The 26,865-nt window shown below is 36.4% G+C and overlaps 2 protein-coding genes across 4 annotated transcripts in view; one reads left to right on the forward strand and one right to left on the reverse strand.

Annotated features, from left to right (window-relative positions):
• Positions 1-8,684, forward strand: part of USP14 (ubiquitin specific peptidase 14) — a 54,646-nt gene extending 45,962 nt beyond the window's left edge. For all 3 annotated transcript variants that reach the window (XM_090285758.1, XM_090285756.1, XM_090285757.1), the window contains 3 exons: positions 3,922-3,982; positions 4,370-4,477; positions 5,645-8,684. In XM_090285758.1, coding sequence (XP_090141884.1) covers positions 3,922-3,982; positions 4,370-4,477; positions 5,645-5,796 — 321 coding nt within the window. In that variant the 3' untranslated portion in view covers positions 5,797-8,684. The remainder of the gene's footprint in view (positions 1-3,921; positions 3,983-4,369; positions 4,478-5,644) is intronic.
• The window catches only part of THOC1 (THO complex subunit 1), a 53,645-nt gene continuing 35,355 nt past the window's right edge, over positions 8,576-26,865 (reverse strand). The window contains exons 12-21 of the mRNA XM_090285755.1: positions 21,431-21,531; positions 20,030-20,096; positions 19,781-19,831; positions 19,619-19,689; positions 19,127-19,222; positions 18,535-18,600; positions 15,746-15,829; positions 10,296-10,443; positions 9,476-9,551; positions 8,576-8,976 (exon numbers count right to left, since the gene is read on the reverse strand). Coding sequence (XP_090141881.1) covers positions 8,681-8,976; positions 9,476-9,551; positions 10,296-10,443; positions 15,746-15,829; positions 18,535-18,600; positions 19,127-19,222; positions 19,619-19,689; positions 19,781-19,831; positions 20,030-20,096; positions 21,431-21,531 — 1,056 coding nt within the window. The 3' untranslated portion in view covers positions 8,576-8,680. The remainder of the gene's footprint in view (positions 8,977-9,475; positions 9,552-10,295; positions 10,444-15,745; positions 15,830-18,534; positions 18,601-19,126; positions 19,223-19,618; positions 19,690-19,780; positions 19,832-20,029; positions 20,097-21,430; positions 21,532-26,865) is intronic.

Genomic DNA, 26,865 nt, shown 5'->3' on the forward strand with positions numbered 1-26,865 from the left:
ATTTGAATTGGTTTGCAGTGATATCTCATTGTGGTTTTAATTTGTATTTCCCTAATGGCTAATGCTGTTGAACATGCCTTCATATATTTATCTGTTATTTCCTTTCTGGTGAAATGTCTCTTCATGTCTTCTACCCATTTTCTAATTGTGCTGTTTTCACTCTTGAATTTTGAGAGTTCTGTATATTTTAGATACTAGTCCTTTGTTGTATATGTGATTGCCAGATATTTTCTCCCGGCCTATAGTTTTCTTTTCATCCTTTTAACAGTGTATTTTGCAGAGGGAAAATTTTTAATTTTTCATGTAATCTATTTTTTTCTTTGGTTGCTCTTGCTTTTGTTGTCATGTCTAAGAAACCATTGCCTAGTCAAAGGCCATGAAGAATTATGCCTATGTTCTAAAATTTTTATAGCTTTAGTTCTTCCATTGAGGTCTTTATCCATTCTGGGTGAATTTTTGTGGATGAAATGAGGTACAGGTCCAGATTCATTCTATTACATGTGAATATCCAGTTGTTATAGCACTATTTGTTGAAAAGACTATTCTTTGCACAGTGAATGGTCTTGACGCCCTTGTAGAGTCAGTTGGTTATAGATGTATATTTCTGGATTTTTAGTTTTATTTCATTTGTATGTCTGTACTTTTGCTAGTACTGTAGTTTTGTAGTAAGAACTGACTGTAGCAAAGTATGAGCCTTCCAGCTTTGTTCTTTTCAAGATCTCTTTGGCTTTCCTGAATCCCTTGTATTTCCATATTTATTTTAGGATCAGCTAGTCCACTTCTTCAAAAATAGGGATTGCAGTGAATCTAGATCAATTTGGGGACTGCTGGTCATTTTTTAAAATTTATCTTTTTTTAAAGATTTTTTTAGAGAGAGGGGAAGGGAGGAAGAAAGAGGAGGAGAAACATCGATGTGAGAAACATTGATCAGTTGTCTCTTGCACACCCCCAGCCAGGGACTCCGCCCGCAACCCAGGCATGTGCCCCAACTGGGAACCGAACTGGTGACCCTTTGGTTCGCAGGCTGGTGCTCAGTCCTCTGAGCCACAGCAGCCAGGGCTATATTTTTTCTTGATGTTTTTATAAATGGCATTGCTTTCTTAATTTCATTTTTTTGTTATTCATTGTTGATATCTTGTATTTTCTACTTTGCTGAACTTCATTACCTGTTTCTTGTTTCCTTTTCTTTTTGAAGAGAGATTGGGTAGAATTGGTATTAATTTTCTTCAAATGTCTGGTAGAACTGTCTGGTGAAACAATGTGGGCCTAGAGATTTCTTTTTCAGGAGTTTTTAAGTTACAGATTTATCTTCTTTTGTAGTTATAGGCTATTTAGCTAATCTATTTTATAGTTTGTGTTTTTATCGACTTGATTTATTTAATTTGCCCTATTTTATGTATGGGGTTGTCTCTGTTATTTATTTTATTACTCTTTGGATGCCTGCAGATTGTGTAGTGGTATCTCCCCTGTTTCATTCTTGATACTGGTAATTTGTGTCATTTTATTTCCTTTGTCAGTCTTGCTAGAGGATTGTCAGTTTTATTGATCTTTCAGAGAACTGGCTCATTTCATTGATTTTCTCTTAATTTTTCTGTGTCTAATTTTATTAATTTCTACTCTTATTCCTTTCTTCTGCTTGCTTTGGGTAGGTGCTTAAGGTAGAGAAGCTTAGTTTTTATTTCAGACATTTCTCTGTTTTCTAACACACACATTTAGGGCTATAAATTTCTCTCAGCAGTGCTTTCTCTGTGCCCTTACAAATTTCATTATACTGCACTTTTATTTTCATTCTGTTCCTTGTATTTTTTCCTTGTATTTCCTTTTGATCTTGAAGTTTTTAGAAGTATCTTGTTTAGTTTTCAGGTATTAGAAAATTTTTCTGTTATCTTTTTGTTAGTGATTCTAGTTTGATTTCATTGTAGCAAGAGAACATACTCGTGTTATTTAAATTTTAAAAAATTTGTTGAGGTTTCCATTACATGCCTCAGGATGTGTTCTATCTTGGTGTATGTTCCATGGGCACTTGAAAAATATATGTATTCTGGTGTTGAGTGTTCTATAGATAATGGTTGGATCCAGCTGGTTGATGGTATCATTGCATTTCCTATAAGCTTGCTGTTTTTCTGTCTAGTTCTATCAGTTGTTGAGGGAGGAGTGGTAAAGTCTTCAACTAAAATTGTGGATTTGCGTACTTCCCCACCCAGTTCTGTTAGCATTTGCTTTGTGTGTTTTGTAGCTCTGTTATTTTGGTACATACACATTTAGGATTGCTTTGTCTTCTTGGTGGAGCGAACCTTTTATTAAAATGGAATATTCCTCTCTGCCTCTGGTTGTTTTCTTTGCTCTGAAGGCTACTTTAGCTGCTATTAATATTGCCACTGCTACTTTCTTTTCGTTAATGTTTGCATGATGCATCTTTTCTATCTTTTTACTTTAAAATTTTCCACATTGTTATGTTTGAAGAGTTTCTTATAGATATATATTTGGATCATATTTTTTAGTCCACGCTATTAACCTCTTTTTATTGGTATATTTAGACCAGTTACACAATGTAATCATTGATATGTTAGTGTTTAAATCTGTTTTATAGTCTTTTTCTCATTTTTGCCTTCCTGTAGGTTGCTTGAACATTTTTTAGAATTCTAGTTTATATAATATTTCTTTATATAGCTTTTTTTGTGTTGCTGTAGGTTTACATTATATACAGTTGACCCTTGAAAAACATGGGGGTTGGGATGTTGACCACCCACATAGTCAAAAATTCATGTGTAATGTAAGTTGGTCCTCTGCATACACCAATTGCCAACTGGCAGTTGACAGGGAACAATGCTGGTTTGAACCGTGCGGGTCAATTGGGAAAAAAAAATGTGTGTAAGTGGACTCACAATTCAAATCCGTGTTGTTCAAGGGTCATCTATATATAAAAAGGAGTAGCTGGCCTAATTGTATTTTTTTGTTATAGAATTCTTTAACTTCTTGTCTGTCTTTAAGCTGCTTGTATTGTCTTCATTACCATTATAATTTTCAAGAACTTTGTGCCCATATGCCTTGACAAGTTGTTTAATTTTTTTGTATTGCACACGGAACGGGTTGATCCAGGGAGTTCCCCACAAAGATTCTTGTCTAAAGTAATAAATCATGCTTCTTTTAATATAGGTAAATAATTGCTGAATTAAATATTTCAGTTTATTTGGGCTAAAGTGGCAGGTGGCCATGGCTTAATAGATTTAATATTAGTTGCTGTAATTTAATTTTTTTTTGAGGCAGTTTAAAAAAATTTTTTTTAATGTTGTTTGATAGTACAATATTTTGGTAAAATAAAATTAGACACTTTTGATCTACAATACTATCTTCACAGGTGTGCTCTAGCTTCAATGGTTTAACTAAGGTCCTATAATCAGAGGGCCTGTTATTATACATACAGGATTGTATATCGTTCAAGTGTAGGATCTTTGGGTTTCCAATTTCATGTTAACTGTAGTCATATCATTTTAGTCATTTATAAGGCAGGCTGTATTTTGTCTTTTTTTTTTTTTTTGCCTCAATGCTTTGCATTGTGTGCAGTAAATATTAGTGAAAATGAATAGTTTTCCCCACTTTCTAAAAGTTTGCTTTATGCCAGTTCACTTCTGTGAAAGATCTACCTGTTTTAGCTAACTGAAAGACATCTGAAGAGGAATTTTCCTTTTATGAAAACATCCATTACCATACTAATGTAGGTTTTTTGTTTTTTGTAAAAGCGAAATGCATAATGTGAACTTTCTGAAGGTGGGAGATACTCTCTTCAATTTATTTATGCCAGTTTGGTTTATGCAAGTTTTTATAGGAACGCTGTACTTTCAGATACTGGGGAAACATGTACTCACTGAGAATGCAAGTTTTATTTTTGATATGGTTTGAAATTAAACTTTTCCCCTTCAGGGTGACCAAAAGAGTAGTCCCCAGAAAGAAGTTAAGTATGAACCTTTTTCTTTTGCTGATGGTAAGTGTAATATTCATTTCAGTTGTGGGGTGGTGGGGCGTGTGTGTGTATGTATGTGCGTGTGTGTGTGATATTCATTTCAGTTGCGGGGTGGTGGGGTGTGTGTGTGTGTGTGTTTTAAGGTAAAATTACTGTCTTGCCACATGTTATTTTCAGATACTGTGCTTTTATGAAAAGGTTTCTTGAAGTATAATTTATCTCAATGGAACATACAGTAAAAATCAATCTTTTTAGCGGAGTTCTATGAATGATACCATATTTCTTACTGGATTCTAATAATAGAGCAGTGTGCTTCTCTAGGCTAAACTTCAAGATTGTTCTTGTTACCTGGCTTTAGAAAGTACATGTCTGTTTGTCTAATATTACTGGATTTCTATCTTTCTTTAGATATTGGCTCCAATAATTGTGGATACTATGATTTACAAGCAGTGCTAACACATCAGGGAAGGTCTAGCTCTTCAGGTCATTATGTATCATGGGTGAAAAGGAAACAAGGTAAAGATTCTATTATTTTTTTCAATTGTTACATACTGTTTCAACATTTGTTTAATATAAATTTTATAGCACAATGGTTCTCAAACTTTTTGGTCTCAGAACCTGTTTACATTCTTGATTAGTGTGGATGTTTGAGGATTATTTACATAATAGAAACAGAGAAGTAAATTCACTTAAAAATGACATAAAATAACATTTAAAAAATAAAAATAACCATATTTTCCAGAACAAAAACATTAGCAAGAAATGGTATTCATTTACATTTTTGTAAGTCTTTTTGTCTGGCTTAATAGGAGACGGGTAGAGGTAGAGTCTCCTGAATTGTTTTCTGCATTCTGTCTGTTGCTTTATCACAAATCATGTAGCTTCTGGGAAATTTCAGAGCACACTTGAGAGAATGAGAGGGAAAGGCATTTAATGCTTTAGTACTGTTATGAAACTGGCTGGTTTGGCTCAGTGGATTGAGCGTCGGCCTGCGAGCTAAGTGTCGCTGGTTCGATCTTCCAGTCAGGGCACATCAGAGAAGGAAAACTCTGACTCCAAAAAACCTCCGCTGCCTTGCAGCATACCTCTTCAAGGGAAAGGCTAAGGGAGTAAACCCCGACAGAAAATCCGGAGCCGGAGTCCCTAAGGCGGTTTGACGTTGTAGTCAACACCGGCAACTCCTGCGGCGCACCTGAAGCCAAGCTGTATTGACTCCGTCTTTCCCTTGGACCCTTCAGCTGCGAAGAGAGGTGGGGTCTGCTGCATGGGCAACAGCAGACCCTCCATATCACCCTGCCCAGGCTCTGTAGCTTCAGCTTCACTGGAGAGGACACTCCAGCGTCATCGCAAGATGTCGATTCAACACGGGAGGAGACAGATACCGTGTCACTCCCGAGTTGGACTGCACAGCCATTCTCAGCGGTGCAGATAGACTCTTAAGAAGCTACACCATCGTCTCTCGAGACGGACGGCTGCCAACAACAAGTGTTATGAAAATAGTTGTAACCTTTGAAGAACTCCTGAAATGGTCTTGAACCTGAGTAGTCCTGGATTGTGCTTTGAGACCTGTTGATATATGGTAGACAGAATACTGTTGTACATAAAATTAGTACCATTTTTTGAAATGGAATTCTGAAAAAATAGTGTATGATTTTAATTTCATTTTCTTCTCTTGTTCTTCAGATGAATGGATTAAGTTTGATGATGATAAGGTCAGCATTGTGACACCAGAAGATATCTTGCGGCTTTCTGGTGGTGGAGACTGGCATATAGCTTACGTTTTACTCTATGGGCCTCGCAGAGTTGAAATAATGGAAGAGGAAAGTGAACAGTAATCTTCATTTTAGCTATTTATGCTTAGGTGTGAAATAAATTGTTATTTGTTGATCATTTCTGTAATACAGAGCTTTAGAGGAAGCTATGTGTTTTTATTTCTCCTCATATGGAACAAAGACGGCAGAAGCAGACACTTTGTGTATCAACCTAAAAAATAAGAGAAAAGAGAAAATTGCCTCTGGAATGTGCTGCCCTGTATAAAGGTGGCAGGAAGACATTTTTAAAACCTTTATCTCATCCATTAATTTTTAAAAATTCTGAGTTGAAATGCCTTTCAACCATTACCTTCTGTGATAATTTTCCCTGCCTTTTTCAGCTCAAGATTCAGTAATGAAATGTTTATTGCACACCTATTACTGTTATTTGTTGTTGTTCTTGCATGGTTCAAACCACAGGTAATTCAGTAGCTGTCCATCCTTTGCCTTATCTAACAAATTTTGCCAGGAAGATGGAGAAGTGTTGCTCATTGTATCTCAGTGCTGCTGTCCATATTCCGTGGAAACATGGGTACAATCAAGTATTTGTCCAGCCTGATTGTTGCTGGCTTTTCATGACTTTAAAATAAATTGTGATCAATAGTACATTTGATTATACATTTATTACTGTGTCTCTGATGTACTATGGTTTGTATGTTTAACTTTGCAATGGTTTTATAGTAATCAACCTTAAAAAATGTTGACAGGCTCTGATTGCTCATTTTTAGAAAATGGGGATATTTAATAAAAAAAAAAAAAAAGCAGGATTAACAGTTTTTTACCTCAAGTCTTTTGTCTATTGAGTTGGCTGAAGTTCTGATATGTTAATCCTGATGGTTACTTTCTCTACTGTTAAGCATCCATTTAAAAATGTGATCTTTGTCTGCTAGCATTCTATTGTTTAAAAAGAAATACGAAGTTGTAAGAACAGTGGAGTTCTTTGGATGCTGAATGCAGCACTGTTATCAGTCATTTCTGTTCCTTGGCTCAGTTATTTTTACACTCCTGTCAGTTTCCACAATCTTCATGTGTGTTTCACTAGTATCAATGATTTTTAAAGGTAGAAATATCAAGAGTATGAGGTATTTCAATATGGTAGGTTTAATATATTCTAATTAGTTCACCTTTTTTAAGAGCTTGTTAGAGAAATTATAGGATATTACCTCATTGGTCTCTGATTTTTTTTTTTGAGTTGGGTATTTATAATTAAGTTTTAGGGATTATCATGAACTCTCATCTTTGCTTATGTTGTTTTAATGCTCTGCAGAGTATAGCACTGATAACCAGTAGATTCCTAGAGAATAATGGCCAGTGTGATATAATCTGAGAACACTAGGGGGCATAAAATAAAAATTTAAGGGAAACTTATTTGTAAATAACTTTTTCAGCTAATCTTTAATTACTTTAATCTTTGGCAATCAGTACTCCCTTTGCTTTGGGGAAGGGTGCAGAATAGAATGGGGAAAATGAGACTAAGAATCGTGATTTTTAAAAAATATATAAGTAGTATGATGCTTGTAACTTCATAGTTTTTTAAATTCACTCTTATTGGTCTGAAGAAATTTGAAGACATAATTTAGCAGTTAAAATTTAGGTTTTCTGATTGGCAGGATGCTGTAGCTACTCGAGATCAGGTGAGGTAGATTTAGAACAGTATGTAAGCCTTGTATGGAATTGTAAAAATTGTAATTCCTTATCATCATAGAAAAACTTCATTTCCTTTTATTTGATCCCAAAAAGCATTATTCCAAAGATATTTTAAGTATAAGAAATTGACTTATACCAGTGTTGTTTGAAACTAATAAGGCCTATATTAATTCAGCCTTGCATATAAGGTCTTTGAGAATAGACAAGAAAATGTCTTACTCCTGAGTGTGCCTTATATGCTGTACCACTAGCACTGGGGCCCTTTTGATATTAGAGCTCTGCTGTATACCGTTGGACTTACTAGGGAAGTTAAGCCCAGGCAAGACCAATTATAGTATAATACACATTTAAGAGCTGTTTTTCAGGATTCCAAACTGTGATAACCTAATCTTAGACCCCTAAAGGATAATGCTTATATGGGAACAGGAAAGTAGATGCTTCTGTCTCCAACCATTACTGCATAGTACTTTGCTGTTTATAGGGTGTTTTCACTTACATCTATTTTGAACTTCATAATAATCCCTGATTATGCATCCTTATTTTAATGACTTGAGGTTAAATAATTTTTGTAAGGTTAAAAGAACTAGGTTTTAGACTTCACCCCATTTCTTTTAAAGTTGTGGGTCGGCAAACATTTTCTGTAGTGGGCCAGGGAGTAAATGTTTTAAGCTTTGCAGGCTCTAACATCTTTGTTGCAATTATTTTGCTGTTGTAGCAGGAAAGAAGCCATAGATAGTACCTAAAAAATCAGCACAGTGATGTGCCGATAAAATTTTGCTTATAAAACCAGGTGGTGAATGGACCATTGTTTGCTGATCCTCTATTTTAAAGCAAGTGAGACTAGAGCAGTCATATGGTTTCAGAAAGTCTATTCTGGGATTTTCAGAATAGCAGGTTAAATTTTACAACTACTAATGGCATGCAGAATCTAATTTTCGTAGTGTATTTCAGGAAAGACCATGCCCCTAAATATCACATTGACTTCATTATGAATACATTTATTTAACAAAAATATATTGTGACCTTAACTGAGGTCACTTAATTTTGGCCATTTCCCCAACCTACTCCTCCCCCTCCTCCCAAAACCCTGAGGTCAGTTATTGAAAGCCCATATGTGTTCTGTTGTTCTCGGAGCACCAGCCAACTGTACAGCAACTGTTACAAAAATGTTTATTGTTTACCAAAACCAGTGGACCTCTTATCAAATGCTGCTTGGTAACAAAATCTTATCACAGTTTTAATAAAAAAGAAAAAAAAAAAGCTAACTATTTGTCTCATTGTCATTAGTTAGACTCTCTACAAGGTCACTTAATCCAGACTTATTCAGTGCATTAATCAGATTTTCGGGTGTTGCATGTACTCCCTCTTGATCTTGCCAGGCAACTAGTAGCTGCCTAGCTCTCATCTTCATGTCTTCGCTGTCACACTCAATCTGTCTAATTTCCGAGTCTTTCATTTCCAAGTAGGGAGCCAGAATCTTCCACTGTTCACCCAATTTGTTGGCAAATATCTCTATTTGTTCCCCTGTTACAGGTTTGTCTCTCCGAACATCAGGGCCTGGAAAACACAGGAAATGTAAATTATGTACCAAGTATGAGGACATGTACAATTCAAAGCATACAACAGAGTGGAAAGATAGGGGGCCAGTGATATATTCCCTTTAATATGCTTTATTTAAAAACTAAAACAATTCCTTTTTATATTTTCCATGGATTGTGTACTGTTCTTACAATCATGATCATTAGGAAATCAAAGCTAAAGCTGTTGCCTTTATTATAATTATGAAGGTTCCCTCTGAAACCAGCTGTCCCCCTCTATTCTCCACAGGAATTAAATCTTCAAATGTAAAATACTTTCCCATCACTTCCAAATTTTATTGTATAAAATGTAGTATTTTAAGGTACTGTCAAGCAATGTTTTAAATTTCTCACTATAAAAAACAGCTAAGATACACTGTAGAAGTTGAGAAGTAGATCAGATTAAATAACGTACCTCTCAACAAAGAACCACAATCATTTCCAATTTTGTAAAATAGCCAAGAAAATTCAAATCTTACTTTCATTTTCCTTCAGTAAAGCATCATTATCTTCCTCATCTTCATCCTCACCTGTTTTTATTTCTTCAGAAGGAGGCTAAAATGAGTAAGAAGATTGTTTAAAAGCATGCCAACTTCTAAAATAACTGGGGATATATTTGTAAGTGTGACTGTGACATTCCAAGGACAGGGCCCAGAACTTTACCCCCGAGTGTTAAATGTGAATGCCAGGTTGGCATCACAAATGAGCCAGTGTTCATCTGAAGTAGATGGGGAAGACCGAAAAGTTGGGAAGACTGCCCTTGCCCGCCCCCAACCTGGGAAAGAAGGGAGCCAGTAAAAAAGATGGTAAAATGACTTTCAAATCCCAAGCATATAGTAACAGTAGAAACAATGGTCTAGAGAAGACGGGTTGCACAACTGTGTCCTTAAAATTTTTTGAGTGACTTTATTAGGGTTTATGTATTATATAGTTAGTACCATATTGTAGTAACACAATACGAACATTTTACTGGAAAAGAGCAAAAAGGGCAAGTTGCTTACTGCTACACTCTTGATAAAAGACAACATAATGCACCAACAAACAGGAAAAATGGTAATATTTACTTAAAAGTATTATAGACCTACATTAAATTACCTGCTGTATTAAAAATTATCATTAATAAGTTAATGTACTTCCTATAAAATGTTATCTTCAAATGTATTTTTCCTCATTCTAAAACATGGGAGTTTGTGGGATTTTTTTTTTTAATGATTAATTCAGCTTTTTGCTCAAATAATGGTAATTTAAAGATGATAACATCAACTAAAGGCTATTAAAAAGCTGATCTATAATACTTACTGGTAATTCCTTGGCTAGCTTTATTACCATGTTTTCAAGATATTCTGGCAAACTTTTGAACTGCTGGTTGGTTGGCTGGAAGAAGTGAGGGCTTCTCCGGGCTAATAGCCTCAGGGCTCTCCAACCATAGTTTGAATTGTTCACAGCCCTATAAAAAGAGATGTTAGTCTTACAATTCATATTTATTTGTTTTCCCTTCTAGTTAATGTAATTGACCATGTGAAATTCTGTAAGTAGCCTCAGCACCATTCTTTTCATATTGATCATATTCCTAAAGAATCTGTGTGCAGTTCACTTATAAATAATAATAGAAACCAAAAGTCTGAAGAGGCATTTTAAAAGTTTATATGTATTTTATTTAATTTAAAAAAAGTCAACTACTATGTGTCCAGTACTGGCTAGATGCTATATATGCCGAACTGAAATCATCCACTTAGTTATTTAGGGGCAAAAAAATGAGTTCATAATAGGTTCACCATTTTTATGAGTTGATATCCATACTGGCAATGTCACCTACAGGTTTGAGTTCCAGACTATACTGTAAGCTCAACACAGTTTCAATCATGTTAATTTCATCAATATTTGGTTTCTATTTATGTAATGCCTAAACTTTAATTTGCTCAGCCTAATCTCAATGAATAGTAGTGGCTCCAAAACTATGAGAGCTATCCAGTAGTCAAGAGAGTAAGCAGTGATGCCAAGAATAGAACCCAGAGGGTTCCCTAATGAAGCAAAGCAATAATAGGTGGTATCCAGTAAGGTGAGAAATGGAAACCGCAGGGAAAGTATAAAGTTCCTGAAACAGGCAAGTTGCAGAAGAATCCAGAGCACAGGTTTTTTCCACTTAGGAGTTTTTGCAAGTTATTTGGAAACCGCCCCCCAAGTTGTTAGCTTAGCAACCTTTATTTAGAACCTCATTACCTTTAGGACATGCATGTTTGAAAAAGTCAGGAGGGACACCTGGGGAGCATTCCCAGCTCCTGACCAGACTGAGCAGCTCCCGGTCCCAGTATCAGGGAAAATCAAGCCTCATTGCTTCTGACTGTGCAAACCAGTGGGGGTTGGGGTGGAGGAGAAACTGCCGGTCTCTCAGCAGAGTCCGCTTGTTTAAAGGGCCCCTATGGTCCTAGAATGTCTGCAGACCCACCCACTGTGGGAACGACAGCTAGGACAACAGGTAGAGAGGTACCAGTCCCATATGGAAACGGGAGAAGTGCCTAGAAAAGGGGCAAGTGCTGAGTAAGTGGGATTGTTCCCTCTCTGACCCCTCCCCCACATACAGTGAGACAGAGTGGTGAAACGGGTTGCCCATACTGACAAATACCTAAGGCTCCGCCCCTTACAATGTAACAGGAGCGACAGCACTACCTAAAACAGAGGAAAACACAGGAGCCTATCAATATGAGGACGCAGAGAAATATGGCCCAGAAGAGGGAATGGATCAAGGTTCCAGTGGGAGAACTAAGCGATGAGGAGATAGCCAACCTAACAGACGCATAATTCCAAACACTGGTGATAAAGATACTCAGACTAGATAGATATGCTTGAATACGTACAGCAAATGCATGAGGGAAGAAGTGAAGGCTATGCTAAGTGAAACGAAGGAAAATCCTCACAAAACCAATGGTGAAGGGAAGGAAACCAGGTTTCAAGTCCATGATTTGGAACATAAGGAAGAAAAAAAGTCAACCGCTACAGAATGAGGAAACAAGAATTGAAAAAATGAGGAGAGGCTTAGGAACCTCTGGGACAACTTTAAACATGCCAACATCTGAATCATAAGGGTGCCAGAAGGAGAAGAGGAAGAGCAAGAAATTGAAAACTTATGTGAAAAAATAATGAAGGAAAACTTCCCTAATTTGGCAAAGGAAATAAGACATACAAGTCCAGGAATCACAGAGTCCCAAACAAGCTAGACTCAAAGAGGACCACACCAAGACACATCATAATTAAAATAACAAAAGTTCAAAATAAAGAATCTTAAAAGCAGCAAGAGAAAAGCAGAGTTACCTACAAAGGGATTCCTATTCCTGTAAGACTCAGCTGATTTTTCAAAAGAAATTTGGCAGGCAAGAAGGGACTGGCAAGAAGTATTCAATGTAATGAAAAGCAAGGACCTACAACAAAGATTACTCTATTCAGCAAAGCTATCATTTAGAATGGAAGGGCAGATGAAGTGCTTCCCAGACAAGGTAAAGCTAAAAGAGTTTATTATCACCAAGCCATTATTATATGAAATGTCAAAGGGACTTATTTAAGAAAAAGATGAAAACTGAACACTAAAATGACAACTCACAACTATCAACAACTGATTCTAAAAAATAAAAACAAAATTCAACTAAGCAAACAAGAACAGGAACAGAATCATAGGTATGGAAATTTATTTAGAGAGTTATAAGCTGGGAGGGGGAAAGGGGAGAAATTGGGAACTGGTGCAGGGATTAAGAAGCATAATCAGTTGGTACAAAATAGACAGGGGGAAGTTAAGAATAATGCAGGAAAGGGTGAAGCCAAAGAATTTGTATGCACGACCCATGGACATAAACTAAGGGGTGGGATTGCTGGAGGGAAGAGGGGAGCAAAGGGGAAAAAAATTGGGACTACTGTAACATAATAAAAAAAAAAAAAACCAAACCACACAGTGGGGACCTACTAAGTGAACACCATACTATGAGGCTTTCCCTAAAGGGTCATGAACCTTTTTCTGATGCATTTGCTTGAATAGTTTGAGTCTCTTAAGCATTTTATTCTCTATCAATTATACATATACACTTCCTTTTTCTCCAAAGATTCATACCATCCAAGTTCTTAAACTAATCTTACAAGGCTATAACTTTAAAGAAAAATGTACCTAATCTTACCTAGCAATAATAAATCAGTATTCACTCCTTCAACAAATACTTGTGGAGCTGGGCATTAGGAGTTGAGGAGATCCTAAGTTCACCCTGAACACTTAAGGCACCACAACACTGCTTCGAGCAGGGCTCCTGGAGGCCAATGTGATTTTCCTGGCTCTGCCACTGACTAGCTGAGAACTTCAGTAAATTAGTTACCTTCTTCCTTGATTTCCTTAATTGCAAAATGGAGATAAGAACAGTTTCTACCTTAGAGTTATATAAGGTAAGTGCTTAAGAAATAACTGACATAGTAAATGTGGAATCTGTTGCCAAGCATCATTATTGATACACAAGGTGTAAGACAATTTCAGATAGTGATAAGGCTGAGAAACATGAGAAATGAGAATTTCAGACACAACAGGGCTGCATTACAGAGGAAAAAGGCAAGAGCTTGGTCAAGGAAAACTGCTTGATACTTAAGCAGAGAGCTGAGGGGATTACCATGAGGGAAGTTTCATGCAAACAAGTACAAAGGTCTGAGGTAGAAATTATTTTTCTTTTCTTTTAAAGAAATGCCTTTTGAGTTGAATAGAAACGGGTGTATGGTTAGAGCAGAGAGAAAATAAGCAAAGAGAAGATGTGATTGGAGAGATAGGTCGGTAGGTAGGTGTGAACAAGATAAAGGAGGTCTTTTAGATCTCAAGGGGGTTGGATTTCATCTTAATTTTAACAGGCAATAGCTGGGAGATTTTAAGCAGGAGATCTGCCTTGTGTATTTAAAAATCACTGGCTGATGGGTGGAGAACTGACCAGAAGTGGTCAGAGCACTTTTTTTGCAATGCAAACTACGTCATGCATGTTTCAAAGTACGTAAATAATTTTAATCCTCAGAATAACCCTGTGAAATGGGTACTATTCCTATTTCATTGATGATAAAACAAGCAGAGGGGTTCAATTAGCCCGAGTAACCTAGTCAAGCGGTAGTGTTTGAAGACTGGAACCTAGACTGACACCACATAAGGCCTATTCAAAACCATTGGGCTCTGTGGTGTCATTGAGAAAACTTAGTTGAAGAACCTGAGACAGTCCTGAAGCTATTACACAATTCTAGAGTTAGGCAGAGGACGGGGAAGCCAGCAATGGATGTTACAGAGTGGGGGTGTCCAAAAATCCCGAGCCTGTGGGTTGAGGGATGGGGAAAAGGGAACAGCTTTTAAGATGCCTTTGCATGACTATGGCTAGAAGCTTAGTGTCTCAGTTATGCAAATGGCTTTGGTTCTTCCAAGGCCCCAAGAAGATGGGAGGGGTTTTGACCATGGAATGGTAAGGAAAGAGCATACAGAGCCTGCACAAGGTTCTGTGAATGGTCAGAACTGGTTACCACACCCACTGCATCAGAGGACGCAGTCAGTGGTTTAAAAATAGGCAGGAGACATTTTAGCGAGGTTCTCCATGCAATTTTGAGAAGAGGAGATCTCCATGCAGCTTTGAGAGGAGGGAAAGGAGATCCACACGGTTTGCAAGGAGGTCAGAGAACTCCATGTGGCTTTAAAAGGGCAAAGGGAGAACCATGCATGATCTAGTGCAACATGGCACGTGTTTTCCTGGACTGTTATACGGAGGCTGATGACATCGTACCCCAGATCCTGAAGGAGACAGCTGACAGATAAAGGATGGGGAACTTCTGGGCATGTTTCTGGCTTCTAGCCTTTTTGGGAGCAAGGGAAGTGCTGGGTCCCGTGGGAAAACAGGGCTCTAAGCTGAAGTGCTCAATGTCCTCCCCAGGTTGGAATATTGTAAATAAAGACCTGTTTTCCTCAACACTAGTCGTTGGGTTTTACACCAAGGCGCCACGTGAAAGAACCCCCTTTCGCTCTGTAACAGTTTTGGCGACTCCAGATGGGACTAACGGAACCTGTAGACAGGTTCACTCTGTAACTTGGAGACTGAGAAGCAGTGGGGACAAAAGGAAAACCAGTAGGAGCTTTAGTTACATGGATGTCAAGAAGAAAATGTTATCTAACAGGGAGAGATCAACGGGGAAATGCTGCTCAGAGGTCAAAAAAAGGGGTGACCTTGATAAGAGCTATTTGACAGGGAGACAGCCCAGCAAGAATGGGCTTAGGACAAAGGGAGGTGAAGAACAGAAGGCAGCAATTATCAACAACTGTTGGAAGATAAAGACACTGCAAAAAGTGAATATGGCAATAAAACGAGTTGTAATTTTTTTTTGCTGGTATAGGGTTTTGCCTTCAATTTGTAAAAAAACCCACCACTTGTTAAGTGTAATAGAGTGAAGCGCAGTAAAACGAGGTATGGCTGTACTGTGATTTGAAAGGGAACAGAGAAAAGCCGTGATAATTGGAGAGAGATATAGGCTCAAGAGGATTTCTGTAATTTTTGAAAACAAGTGTGATTTTAAGTCGTGCCTGGTAAGTCAATGGGAATGGTCACTGAGATCAGATATGTAATAATGTGAACTTGGTACATAAACGTACTCAAGAGGAAAAGTACTACTCTATCAACTGTCTCCCTTAATAAGCATTCTAGCATACATAAAATTCCTAAGAAAAAAATGTTGGAGAAAAGTAGCTAATGAGAAACATTACTTACTTATATTCATTTTCAACCATGCTTTCAGGGTCTGCCTGTTCAATGGCTTCTTCAAAGAATTCCTCCAAAGTTGGCATATATTCTCTGGATGTTAAAAAATAACTAGTGAGCATCATGTGTTCTTAATAAATACTCATAAAATGGTGGCAGAGGTTCTAATTTTATCCACACTTGACTTAGATTGCTTAGGAGCACGGATTTTTAAGGAGGTAAATGACTGAAAATAAGTTAAACATCTCAAAGGGGGAACACAAAGAGGGGGCAATGTGGGACTCCAACGCATTATCTACTATGTACTATTGAATGTAACACACTGTACTATACACTGTAATGTATAATGATGTTAGTCACAGGGCAGCTTACTAGCATTTGAATTTCTCCAGTAAGCAGGAAAATTTCATATTATATCCACGTTCATGAATTTTTTTTCTTTAAACCAGAATTAAACCAAAACTAATAACCAAACATATGGTTGAGATTTCAAGAGTTTAACTGAGCTTATTTTAGATTGTTGCCATGGTAGCATAGTTTTTAATTGCATCTTGAATTTAGTTTTAGAAATAAAATTTTGAGACAGACTCAAGTAAGATCTAAGGATCTGATCAGAAGACATCTTTGATTAAAACAAGAAAAATGGGCTCTCTAAAGAAAAACCAAGCATCAACTCTTAGGACTTCTGTTACAATAACATGCTCTATGACTGGTGAACATTACAGGCCTGTATGGTTGCTTGTGATTTTGCCATCACTGTTTTCTTCCAGACGTCACACGAGACAAAACAGGGTTCACACTAAAATCCCAACCACTATCATGCATAAATGGTTGGAACCATTTGCTAGTTTTGTAATGAACACCCCAGGCTCCTGCCCTATCTACTTCAGTTTCAAATGCTATAGCTGAGTGTGCCCCTGCACCCCTCCCTAGTCTTGTTCTCTTCTCTCCCCAGAGGCAGCCCTTCTTTAGAATTTAGCATTTATCATTCATGTGCTTTTTTAAAAAAATAAATATATACTGTGTGGTTCTTCAAATTTTTCATGAATGGAATTCTGCTTGGACCCACCTACAACCCTGATTTATCTTTTGCTTGAATTTTCTATATTTACTTTTTCCTCAACTTAGCAACTATGCTTTACTTGAAATCTAGTTATCTCTATCTTATCTGTAACATTCTTTAATTCTGATCACTCCTTATGTCACTTTTTATCAAGTAGGCTAGTTCCACCTTTTAAAATAACTCCCAGTTAGTAATATTACTGTTTATACAGTGAATCCTTGATGAAATTCATTTGTATTTACCAATGTTTGCCTAGTAATCCCTGCAACTGACACATTGTTTCTGGGTTCAGTTTCTTTCTGACAGCTTTTTAAAGTAAGACTGTTGATGACAGATTCTCAGTTTTACTCTGAAAGTAACTACTTCTCAATCACTCTTGACTGACTGACACTGTTTAACTTGTTACAGAATCCGGGTTGATACTTTGACTTTGAAGCTGTCCTTCCATTGTCCGGTTTTCTTTTAGTTTTTGAAGTTTGCTGTCAGCCTAATTTTGCTCCTTTGCAGCAGGTGTTTTTTCTCTGGTGACTCTACTTCAGTGTGTAGAAATAAGGATTTATTCTGTTTATCCTACTTAAATCTGTATACTTAGTGAACCTAAGAATTTATGCCAATTTTTGGTTCTGAAAAATTCTGTTTTGTCCTTGACTACTTCCTCTTTCCCATTCTCTTTTATTTCCACCTTCTAGGAGATGTTTGTTGGACCTTATAATTTTGTGGTTCTTGACTTTTACTCTTTAATATTTTCCATCTCCTGATACCGCTGTACTGCTTTTGGGGTGGTTTTTTAAATCATTAATTCTTATTTTACCTGTGTCAGCCTGACATTTAACCTATTTTGTAATTTCAATGACTATATTTTCTTATTGCTTGGAGTATTATTTATTTTTTTCAAATTCACCTGGTCTTTCTTGAGAGTGTCATCTTCCTTTTATTTTTATTCCTTCTTTTATGTCTTTAATTATCTTAAATAAACTTATTTTAAGCCTTTATCTGATGGTCTTATTTTCCGAAGTGGCTAATTTCTATTGCTTATTTTGACTCAACTCATGATAGATTGTCTTCTTGAATGAACTTAGCTTCAGATTTTTATCTGCAGGGTCCTTGTGTGGCTTAGGTTGAAGATGTAGCCTGGGACTTTTTGCTTCGCCTACTTAGCTCACTGCTGGTAGTATCTATTTAAACTTTAAGACCACATAGCAGCAGACTTGTGGTTATAATTCCCCAGGAATACCTTTTTCTCTATGCCCACAGCCCACGTAGTAACGGACAAACTTTCTTGTTTCTTCTACCAGTATACAAGTCACTCCATTTCCCGCCCTGTCCTTCTATCACAGATAATGTAATCCATCAGGGGGTTCAGCTTTATTCGGGGGGAACTCAGTTACAAATTCGTGCAGGCCTAAAGCCTTACGTTCTGCCCACTTGTGGCTGTTAAAACTCCAAGTTCTGTAGTCCCCAAAAGTGAGAATCATCTGTACTGCTCCACAGCTACAAGTTCATACCTTGGTTTATAGATCCCTCTTCTTTTGTGAATCCTTATTTTGTTGTGATTTCTAAAATTATTTTATTAGCACTTCCTTATAGCAGGAAGCCATATTTTGCTGTGCCGAATTCAACCACAATAAAATTTTATATTTCTTTTGAACTCTCCTGATAGCTGACAGAAGGCCATTCTATTCTACTTAACATTTGAGAAAAGCAATATACTTAATGCGAAACATTCAAAACTTGCCTTGTGTCTGATTTACAGGCTTCCATATTATCAGGGCAGAGGTTCCAAAGCCTTGTTAACTCCTCACTACAAAATAGACACATAAACAAATATATTTTTAATGGACACCATCCTCATATGTCATAAAGTTATAAAAACATCTGAAGTTAAATAGTGGAGTTTTAATTTTCTTTATTAATTTTTGGTACTTAGCAAATTTTCTATATGAGCATATACTGAATGATAATCAACAGTCATTACTTTTTCTAAAAATATTTAAGCACAATATAAAGCAATGAACAGTTAACTAGAAGTAACAGAAAGGATTGTGGTATCTTTCAACAACTAGAAATGAACTGGATCAATCTAACAGCAATTGTACTGTCTGTGATGTGGTAAAATGGTGTAGCCCAGAGCCCTGTATCCTGGAGGCAGGAGACATAGTGGAAGCACGTCTAGTTGCAAGAACCCACATAATGGGCTCTATAGATTGATAGGAGGTGTGTTACTTTAGTCATTTATGCATGTACCAAACACATAAAAAACTGCAAAAACACAAAATCTGGAGAGTTCTTACATAATAACATTCCACATACAGAGGAGGTTAACCTACTTTCCCATCAGAATCTTTTTGTTGGGTCCTCTTCCTAGGAAGTCCTCTGGTGCTGTCCTCTTGCGTACTACTCTCGCTGGCTTGGTATCGGATGTTCTGTGGTGAACAAAACATACTGGAATTACAAATGGACAGCAGAAATGGGAGAGTGCTTAATGTAAAAGAAAATTTATTGTTTTCTTCCTTAAAAAGACTGAAAACTTCATATTATAATAGAACACTCATCAGATAAAAGACAAAAATGCCACACCAGGGTACAAATTACAAGAAGTGGGTATACAACATTTTTTTCAATAATTAATAACAAACCAATTTATTCTGGGAGTTTAATCATAAGAAATTTGATGTAAAAAAAATCAAAATAAATCAAAGTGTTTATTATTATTGAGCTCAACTCACTTTTTTATATGAAATATACATATCTACATAATATAATCATGTCAAATTATATTTTAATATTTCTCATATTGCTTGAAATGAGTATATATTTACCTTTCTTTCACAAAACTTGGGCAGCCTTCATTTTTCCATGAGTTCCAGTTTTCTTCAGTGTTTAATATATGCTGGGAAAAAGAAAGAAATTGCATTAGTATAAGGGGAGCTCCTGAAATTCTATTTGGTGCTAAAAATACTATGTAAATATAAAACACATACCTCTACCATCTTTGAAAATCTTTCTCCATCGGGTGGGTTTTCAGATAGTAGCTGTGATTAGAAAGAATATACTAAGCTTTCAACAACTTTCTGCATCATAGGAGTGGTTTGTAGGCAGAGAACCAAGAAGTGTTTGTGGTCTTGTACCTGAGCTTAACTTTATCCTTATTTTCCTATTTGGGGCTGAAACAAAGAAAATTCTAAATTTCCATTTTGTTCAATCATGGGTTTGTTGCGTGTTGAACTTACTTGATAAACTGATTTTGTAGTATCTTCAATCCAGAGTGATTGCTCATCAGTTAAAACATAATTTGAACTACAAAACAAAGCAATAAAAGCATGCTTGAGTTAACAGCAATGTATATTCAATTTTGTTTTTATACTATTTTGAAAAAACATAAGACATGTAACAAGACAAGAACAATCACAAATGTGAGGATTATAAGAGAACTACTTGTATTTTATCCTCAAGATAAAGTGTATAAAGGAGAATAAAACATTCAATTAATCTGGTTAAATATGAACAGAGCACTGAATGTTTCCTAAAATATTAGGTTTAATATGGGATGAAAGCCTCTGAAACAATATTAACATATTCCTCTGCATGATTCACATTCAGATAAAGCATGCTACATTCCTTTAAAATGCATTCAAAATATGACTAAAACCCCAAAACACTACAGAAGCCTGAAAGCAGACCCAAATTATTAATAGCTGGCATTAATTCGGCTCTCACTATGTGTTGTGTGTTTTATAGTCACCCAATAAAGATCTGAGCACTTTACATGCATTACTCATTTAATTCTCTGCATGAGTAAGAGTGTGTATTAAACAGAAACTACAGAAGTTCAATGACTTGCCCAAGGCCATAAAGATCAAATACAAACCTAGGTCTGGCTCCAAAGCCCTTGATCTTCCTACTATGCTATACCAAACCTCCATGACAAACAGAAGGATAAGCAAGAATACTTGGTGTGCTTCTATGTGTTATCTTAAAATTACAAGTTGGAAAGAGCAGAATTGCTGCTAGTGAGTAATGAAACTGGGCTTTGAAATCAGCAGGTAGTAAAGCCATGTTTTTTTAAACAACTAGTACAATACTTCTTTGAAAAGTTAACAAAAACACCAACAAGTAACAGTAAACTCGTAATTATGGATAGGACAAGAGGAAATGGTCAAGACCACAGGTGGAGGTATTAAGATAGTATTAGAGGTCCTGATTAGGTTTTCTGAAATAGCAAAGAAACTGGAACTACTCCGTGCTTCAAAATTTACTTTCACTTTTTAAGAAAGCTTTATACCTTGTGAAAAAACAGTATTATGTATTGGCTTAGTTTGCAAATCAGGCTTGGAGAAGATATGAGCAAGGTGAGAAAGGGATGATGGAAGACCTCCACCTGACAATACAACTGAGAACTCCCAGGAAGCCCTGGTGCTCAAAGTCAACACCTTTTCTCTAAAACAAATATCCTAAAATCTAGTCTCTCTACAAAAAGCTCAATTATCTAATGCTGCTGCAAAAGAGATGTTCCTCGGTTGTGACCCTATATGTAAAATAAGCCCAATACAAAACAAAAAAACATCAATCAGCAAGTCCTTCTCTTTGTAGTTTACAAACTATTTACTACACATTTATTAACTTATACTTACCTTTTGAATTTGACCTGTCCCTTGAGATACTGGAATAAAATGAGATACTGCAATAGGATGTGTCGTCGAAAATTACTGTCGCTCAGTTGTAAATCCATCAACTAATCAAAAAACAAGCATATACACAAAACAACACATTAAACTCAAGTTTTGCCCAAAGGTACAGGTTCTGCTATTACAGACATGAAAGATTTCATTTCAAAAAACATCTGCTGAAAGCTCACTGCATGTGAGGCATTACTGCAGAAGAACCAGGATGAAGTGGCTTCATTTAAGATTTCTTAACAAACTGATGTCATGACATATTTGTGTCAGTGGATAGTATCTGTGATCCTGAAGTCAGGAAAAGGCAAACATACAAAAAAGTAAAAGGCTGCCACTTTCCCACATACAAAGAAATAATGGCTAAAGGAAAGGTCTATCTATACAGGTAAACACAATAAGGGGTGTTGCTCATTTTTGTAGCCCTCCAAAGTGCCTTCAATAGAGTTGGTGTTCAATAATAAATAAACAAAAAGGTATTAGAGATGAGTCATCTGTGAATTAAATTTTTTTTTTTTTTTACATTTTAGAAAAATTGTTTCATCCTTGAATTATCACAGATAGGAAAGGACTAGCAGGTCACGTATGAGGAAGTTCTCCAACAACCCAGCCTCTTAACTGGTCTTCCTGTAAGAACCACCTCCAGAGGAATATAATCATTCCATTAGGTCCCTAAAGTGCTGAAGGAAACTGAAGTCTATATCCACCAATGTGTGCTGGTTCTGCCTTCCAGACCTAGAGCAACAACGGGAAGCTGTGGTCTGCTCAGTGAATAACCAGTAAGACACCGACAAGCCCTAGGGAGTAGTGTCCTTGGACTCCATTCTACCTACTAACAGCCCAACACTCACTAGCTGTTTCTTCCATACAACTGGCTCTTGCTTAAGTAAACTCCATGACTTTCAAAAAAATTTAAACATTATTTGGCTTCCAGTTAGGTTTTATTCCCCTTTAGACACTGAATATTTGGATTCTGTTATTTATCATATTAATTATCCCACCCCAGATTGGCAGATGGAATGGCACACTTCCAGTCTTCTTTCCTCTGACTCCTGAAGGACTTTACTATCCCCACCCTGGCTCTCAGTTCCTTGACCCACACTCCACTGACAAGACACAGCCCCTCCACTTTGGTCCCCAACTCCCACGGCCACAAGCTGGATCTGGTTTTCACTCATGGCAGCCACAGCTCTGAACTCTTCACAATCCTCCAACCACAACCTCCTATTTTTTCCAGGTCTCTCACTCAGCTGTCCCAATATCTCTAATATTTGGACCTTCCTGAGCCCTTATGTCCCTAAAAGCCTCTATTTTCTGACCATTAATCCACCCTGTTTTTACTATAATCCTACTTTAGTCTAGATAAGGGGTCAGCAAACTTTTAATCAGAGGGCCAGAGAAAAAATATTTTAAGCTATGTGAGCCAAGAGGCATATTATGGATATTATGCAGGTACTTATGTGGACATTTAAAAGGAAAAACAAACAGGCAGTGGGCTGTGGTTGGTTGACCCATGACTTCTTTATCTCTTCAATCACTTTCTTGCCAACTTCCTCAACACCTTGTCCCACACTTCTGTCACATTTACTGAGCAAAATGACAACCTCAGATCAAACCAATTTTATTCCCTTTCTCTATACCAAAGCCAAGGCTTCCAATCTAGGCTGCAGGTGGAGCTGCTTGAAAAAATACTAATCACACAGCTATGTGGATGGTACCACTGCTATGTTACTGTCTCCAACTTATAACTCCTTGTCTAATCAGCAATTTTTCCCTATTTTCCAAGGCTATTTTCTCTCCTATTCTCCACAGCAACTATTTCAAGGCTTTTCCATTGACCAGAAACACTACATATTACCCCTCTCACACTCAACAGATAACTACCTCCACCTAGAATGAGGAGAAAAATTCAACAAACTGGGTATTTCAGCTGCACTCAGGTTCTTGTTTTCTTCATTTTCAGTCACATCTCCCATCTGGACATCCAATCTCCCTCATTGAATTCCATCAATTAACAGCCCCAGTGCCTGTATCATTGTCAACCCCTTCTTTCCAAGCTCCTTTCAATTAGCACTAAATAACTTCTCCCAATGAGCCTCACCTTATCCTCCCCGAAAAGCAAAGGTTCCTGAAAGAACTGGATACATCCACTGTTTCCAATTCACCCCTCAACCTGCTGTCTGGTTCACCAATCCATTGAATGTATATCTGTCAGGATAATCAATGACTTATTTGTTGTTAAGTCCAATGAACACTTCTCATAGTCTTCATCCTACTTGATAGGCCTGGCTTCAATGAGGTCATACTTTTCTAGTTTTTTTCTCCAGTCACACTGGCTACTCTTCAATGTTTTTCTCTCCATCACCCTTCCTTTTTCTTTAAATGCTGTTTTTCTTCAGGATTCAGTCTGATGCTTTCTTCTCTTTCCAGTCTACACTATCCTTTTTTAATAACCGTGCATAAGCTGGTAACTCCCAAATCTATACTTTCAACCTAGATCTTGTTTCTAATCGAATCTCCAGATTTGTATACTCAAGAAGGGATTACACATCTCTGCTTGAATGTTCAACTGACATTTGATCAGATTTCATGTTCAAAATAAAACACATCAATTTTTCCCACAAAGCCTGCTCTTCTCCAGGTTGGCTAATTTAGTGAGAGATTCCAGCATCTGTCTCTTTGCCTAAGCAACTCTAGGAAGACTTCCTGGAAAAAGCAGCAACTATAAACCACAGGAGCAAATTTGAACTTGGGAGAATATGTGGAAAGAAAGAAAACAGGAGGTACAAAGACTCTGAGTCAATTAAGAGATGGGCTTGTCTGAAGACGCTAAGTAGTTTAATCCGTCTAGAGTGGAGACAGGAACTACTGGTTTGCAGAGATGAACTATGCTGACTAGGGGCTGTTTACCAACTCTTCATCTATCTTGGGCCGTAAGTCCCCTTTACCACATTTATTTCTTATGTTGGAAGATAATTTTTCTTGATAGAAACAATTGATTGATAACAGAAATCAACAAGACATTGACTCAGAGGTGGGAAGGTGTGATCATTCAAACTAAGCCCTTCATATTATGTTTAAGAAAACTAGACCTGATGTTTAAGAAAACTAGACCTGTGAAGTTAAAGTGACTTCTACAAGGTTATACTGCTAGTTAATGACAGAGCTGAGACTAAAGGTGACAAACTCAACTGTATTCTTTCTTCCATTATATATATTTTCTAGTTTTCTTTGGTTATTTTAAAAATTACACCATTTTATCATGCAATGGGCCAAATATTTCTTTGTCATCTTTGTTTCTTGAACAAAGGGCCTTTTATCATCCATCCTTATCTTTTATTACACATCTTAGGTCAGGCCTCAGACATCCTGATGTTCTTTCAAACCTAAAAGTCTCAGGCTATTCTTTTCAGTTATCCTTATGCTTTCTGTCAATAAACTGTATATGTAAACAATATTAATGGTACGATTAAATTGAAGTGTGAATTCTTCCATTTCTACCACTTTAACACAAAATTTGAAAAATTGGTGCTAGAAAACAAAATTTTAAGAGCATTTGCATTAATCAAATCCCTACTAATTCGTCAGCATTAACACATCAGCTGAGAGCAAATTATCCAATTTTCACATAATTAAATTTTAGAATGTTCAAAAAGTATAGTTAAGTAATACAACCTTCATGCCCTACTATCCAATTACACATCAAATCCTAATATTTTCACTTGTTCCGTATTTGTTAAAGAACTAGAATATTATAGAAAGTGTTGAAGGTCCCTCCATAATCCTCTCCCCCACCACAGCAAGTACTACTATGCATTTGGTGTTTATGATTCTCATACATATTTCATACTACTACAAGTATCTATAAATATCTTTGTATTTGTATGTTTTTGAACTCTATATATACATATTATTCTACAATAAGCTGTTTTCCTATAAGATGTTAAAATTTACACAATTTAATACATGTGGCTCTATTTCAGGGGCTGGCAAATCTTTAAGGGTTGACAATTTCTGTACATGGCCAGTTAGTAAATTAGTTTAGGCTTTGTGGATCGTAAGTTCTCTGTTACAAGTACTTACCTCTGCTGTTGCAGTGCAAAAGCAGCCATAGACAATACATAAATGAACTACTATGGCTGTGCTCCAATAAAGCTCATTTACAAAAAGAGGCACTAAGCCCAATTTGCTGACTCCTGCTCCATAGAAATCTGTTGTATAAATTTACCCCCTAGTCTCTTGCTCATAAACATTTAGGTTGTTTTCAAACTTTCACTTACAAACACATAACTTACAAACAAGGAGTTTTCTGATACATTTCCTTGTGCTTGTGTGTGTGATTCTTTAGGGACTACATCTAGGAATGAAAGTTTTAACTTCACTAGTTATAAAAGTTGTTCTGCAAAGTGGTTGTAACAATTTAAACTTCAACCAGCAGTGTATGAAAGTTCTTTACCCTCACCTTTGTCAATACCATTTGTTAGGCTTTTTAATTTTTCTTAATTTGATAACTGTGAAGTGATTATCTCATCATTTTAATTTCTTTGGCTACTTGTGATATTTTAGCATTTTTTATAAGCTTATTAGCTATTCAGGTTCTACATCTGTAAATTACCTGTTCATACCATTTTCCAGTTTCCCACTGGGTTATCTTTTGATCAATGGAATATTTAGAGTACTAATTGTTTTCAGTTACATAGGTGGTGAATATCTTCTACTTTGTGGCTTGTCTTTTCATTTATCTCTGATATTTATTATTATCATAGAATTTTACAGTTTAATATTAAATTTATTGATCTTTCCCCTCATGGCTTGTCCTTTCTGTGGCTAAAGAAATCTTTTCCTTTTCCAAATGTACTTTATATTTTCTTCTAAATGTTTAAAAGTTTTACTTTTCTCACTTAGTCTTTTAATTAAACTGCAATTGAGCCTTGTGCATATACTAAGCTTTGGATTAAATTTTATTTTTTCCTATGGATGAATTGTCCAAGCAACATTTATTAATAATCCATCTTTTCCTCACTAATTTGTAAACTTTTTTTTGTAAACTCTTATATATCAAACTTTCCTATAGTTTATACTTTTTATTGTTCCAGTTATTTTTCTTCTTTATACCTATACTAACAATTACCTCACTGTTTTAATTTCTGTAACTTTTATAGGTCTTCATATCAAATAGGACAACTGTTCCCACCACCTTCTTCAAATTTTTCTTTGTTACTCTTGGCTTTTTGCTTTTCAGTAAAGACTGTAAGATCAACTTTTCAAGTTCCTTCATTTGGATTTGATTAAAAACACAAATTTATGGATACATTTAGGAAGAAGTGGCACTGGGTCTTTCTATCCATAAATGTACTCATACCTTTCCATCTTTATAATTTTCTTTCTCCTAG

This window comes from Furipterus horrens, unplaced genomic scaffold (assembly GCF_987537825.1).
Source record: "Furipterus horrens unplaced genomic scaffold, mFurHor1.1.pri manual_scaffold_8, whole genome shotgun sequence".
Classification (NCBI taxonomy): Eukaryota; Metazoa; Chordata; class Mammalia; order Chiroptera; family Furipteridae; genus Furipterus; species Furipterus horrens.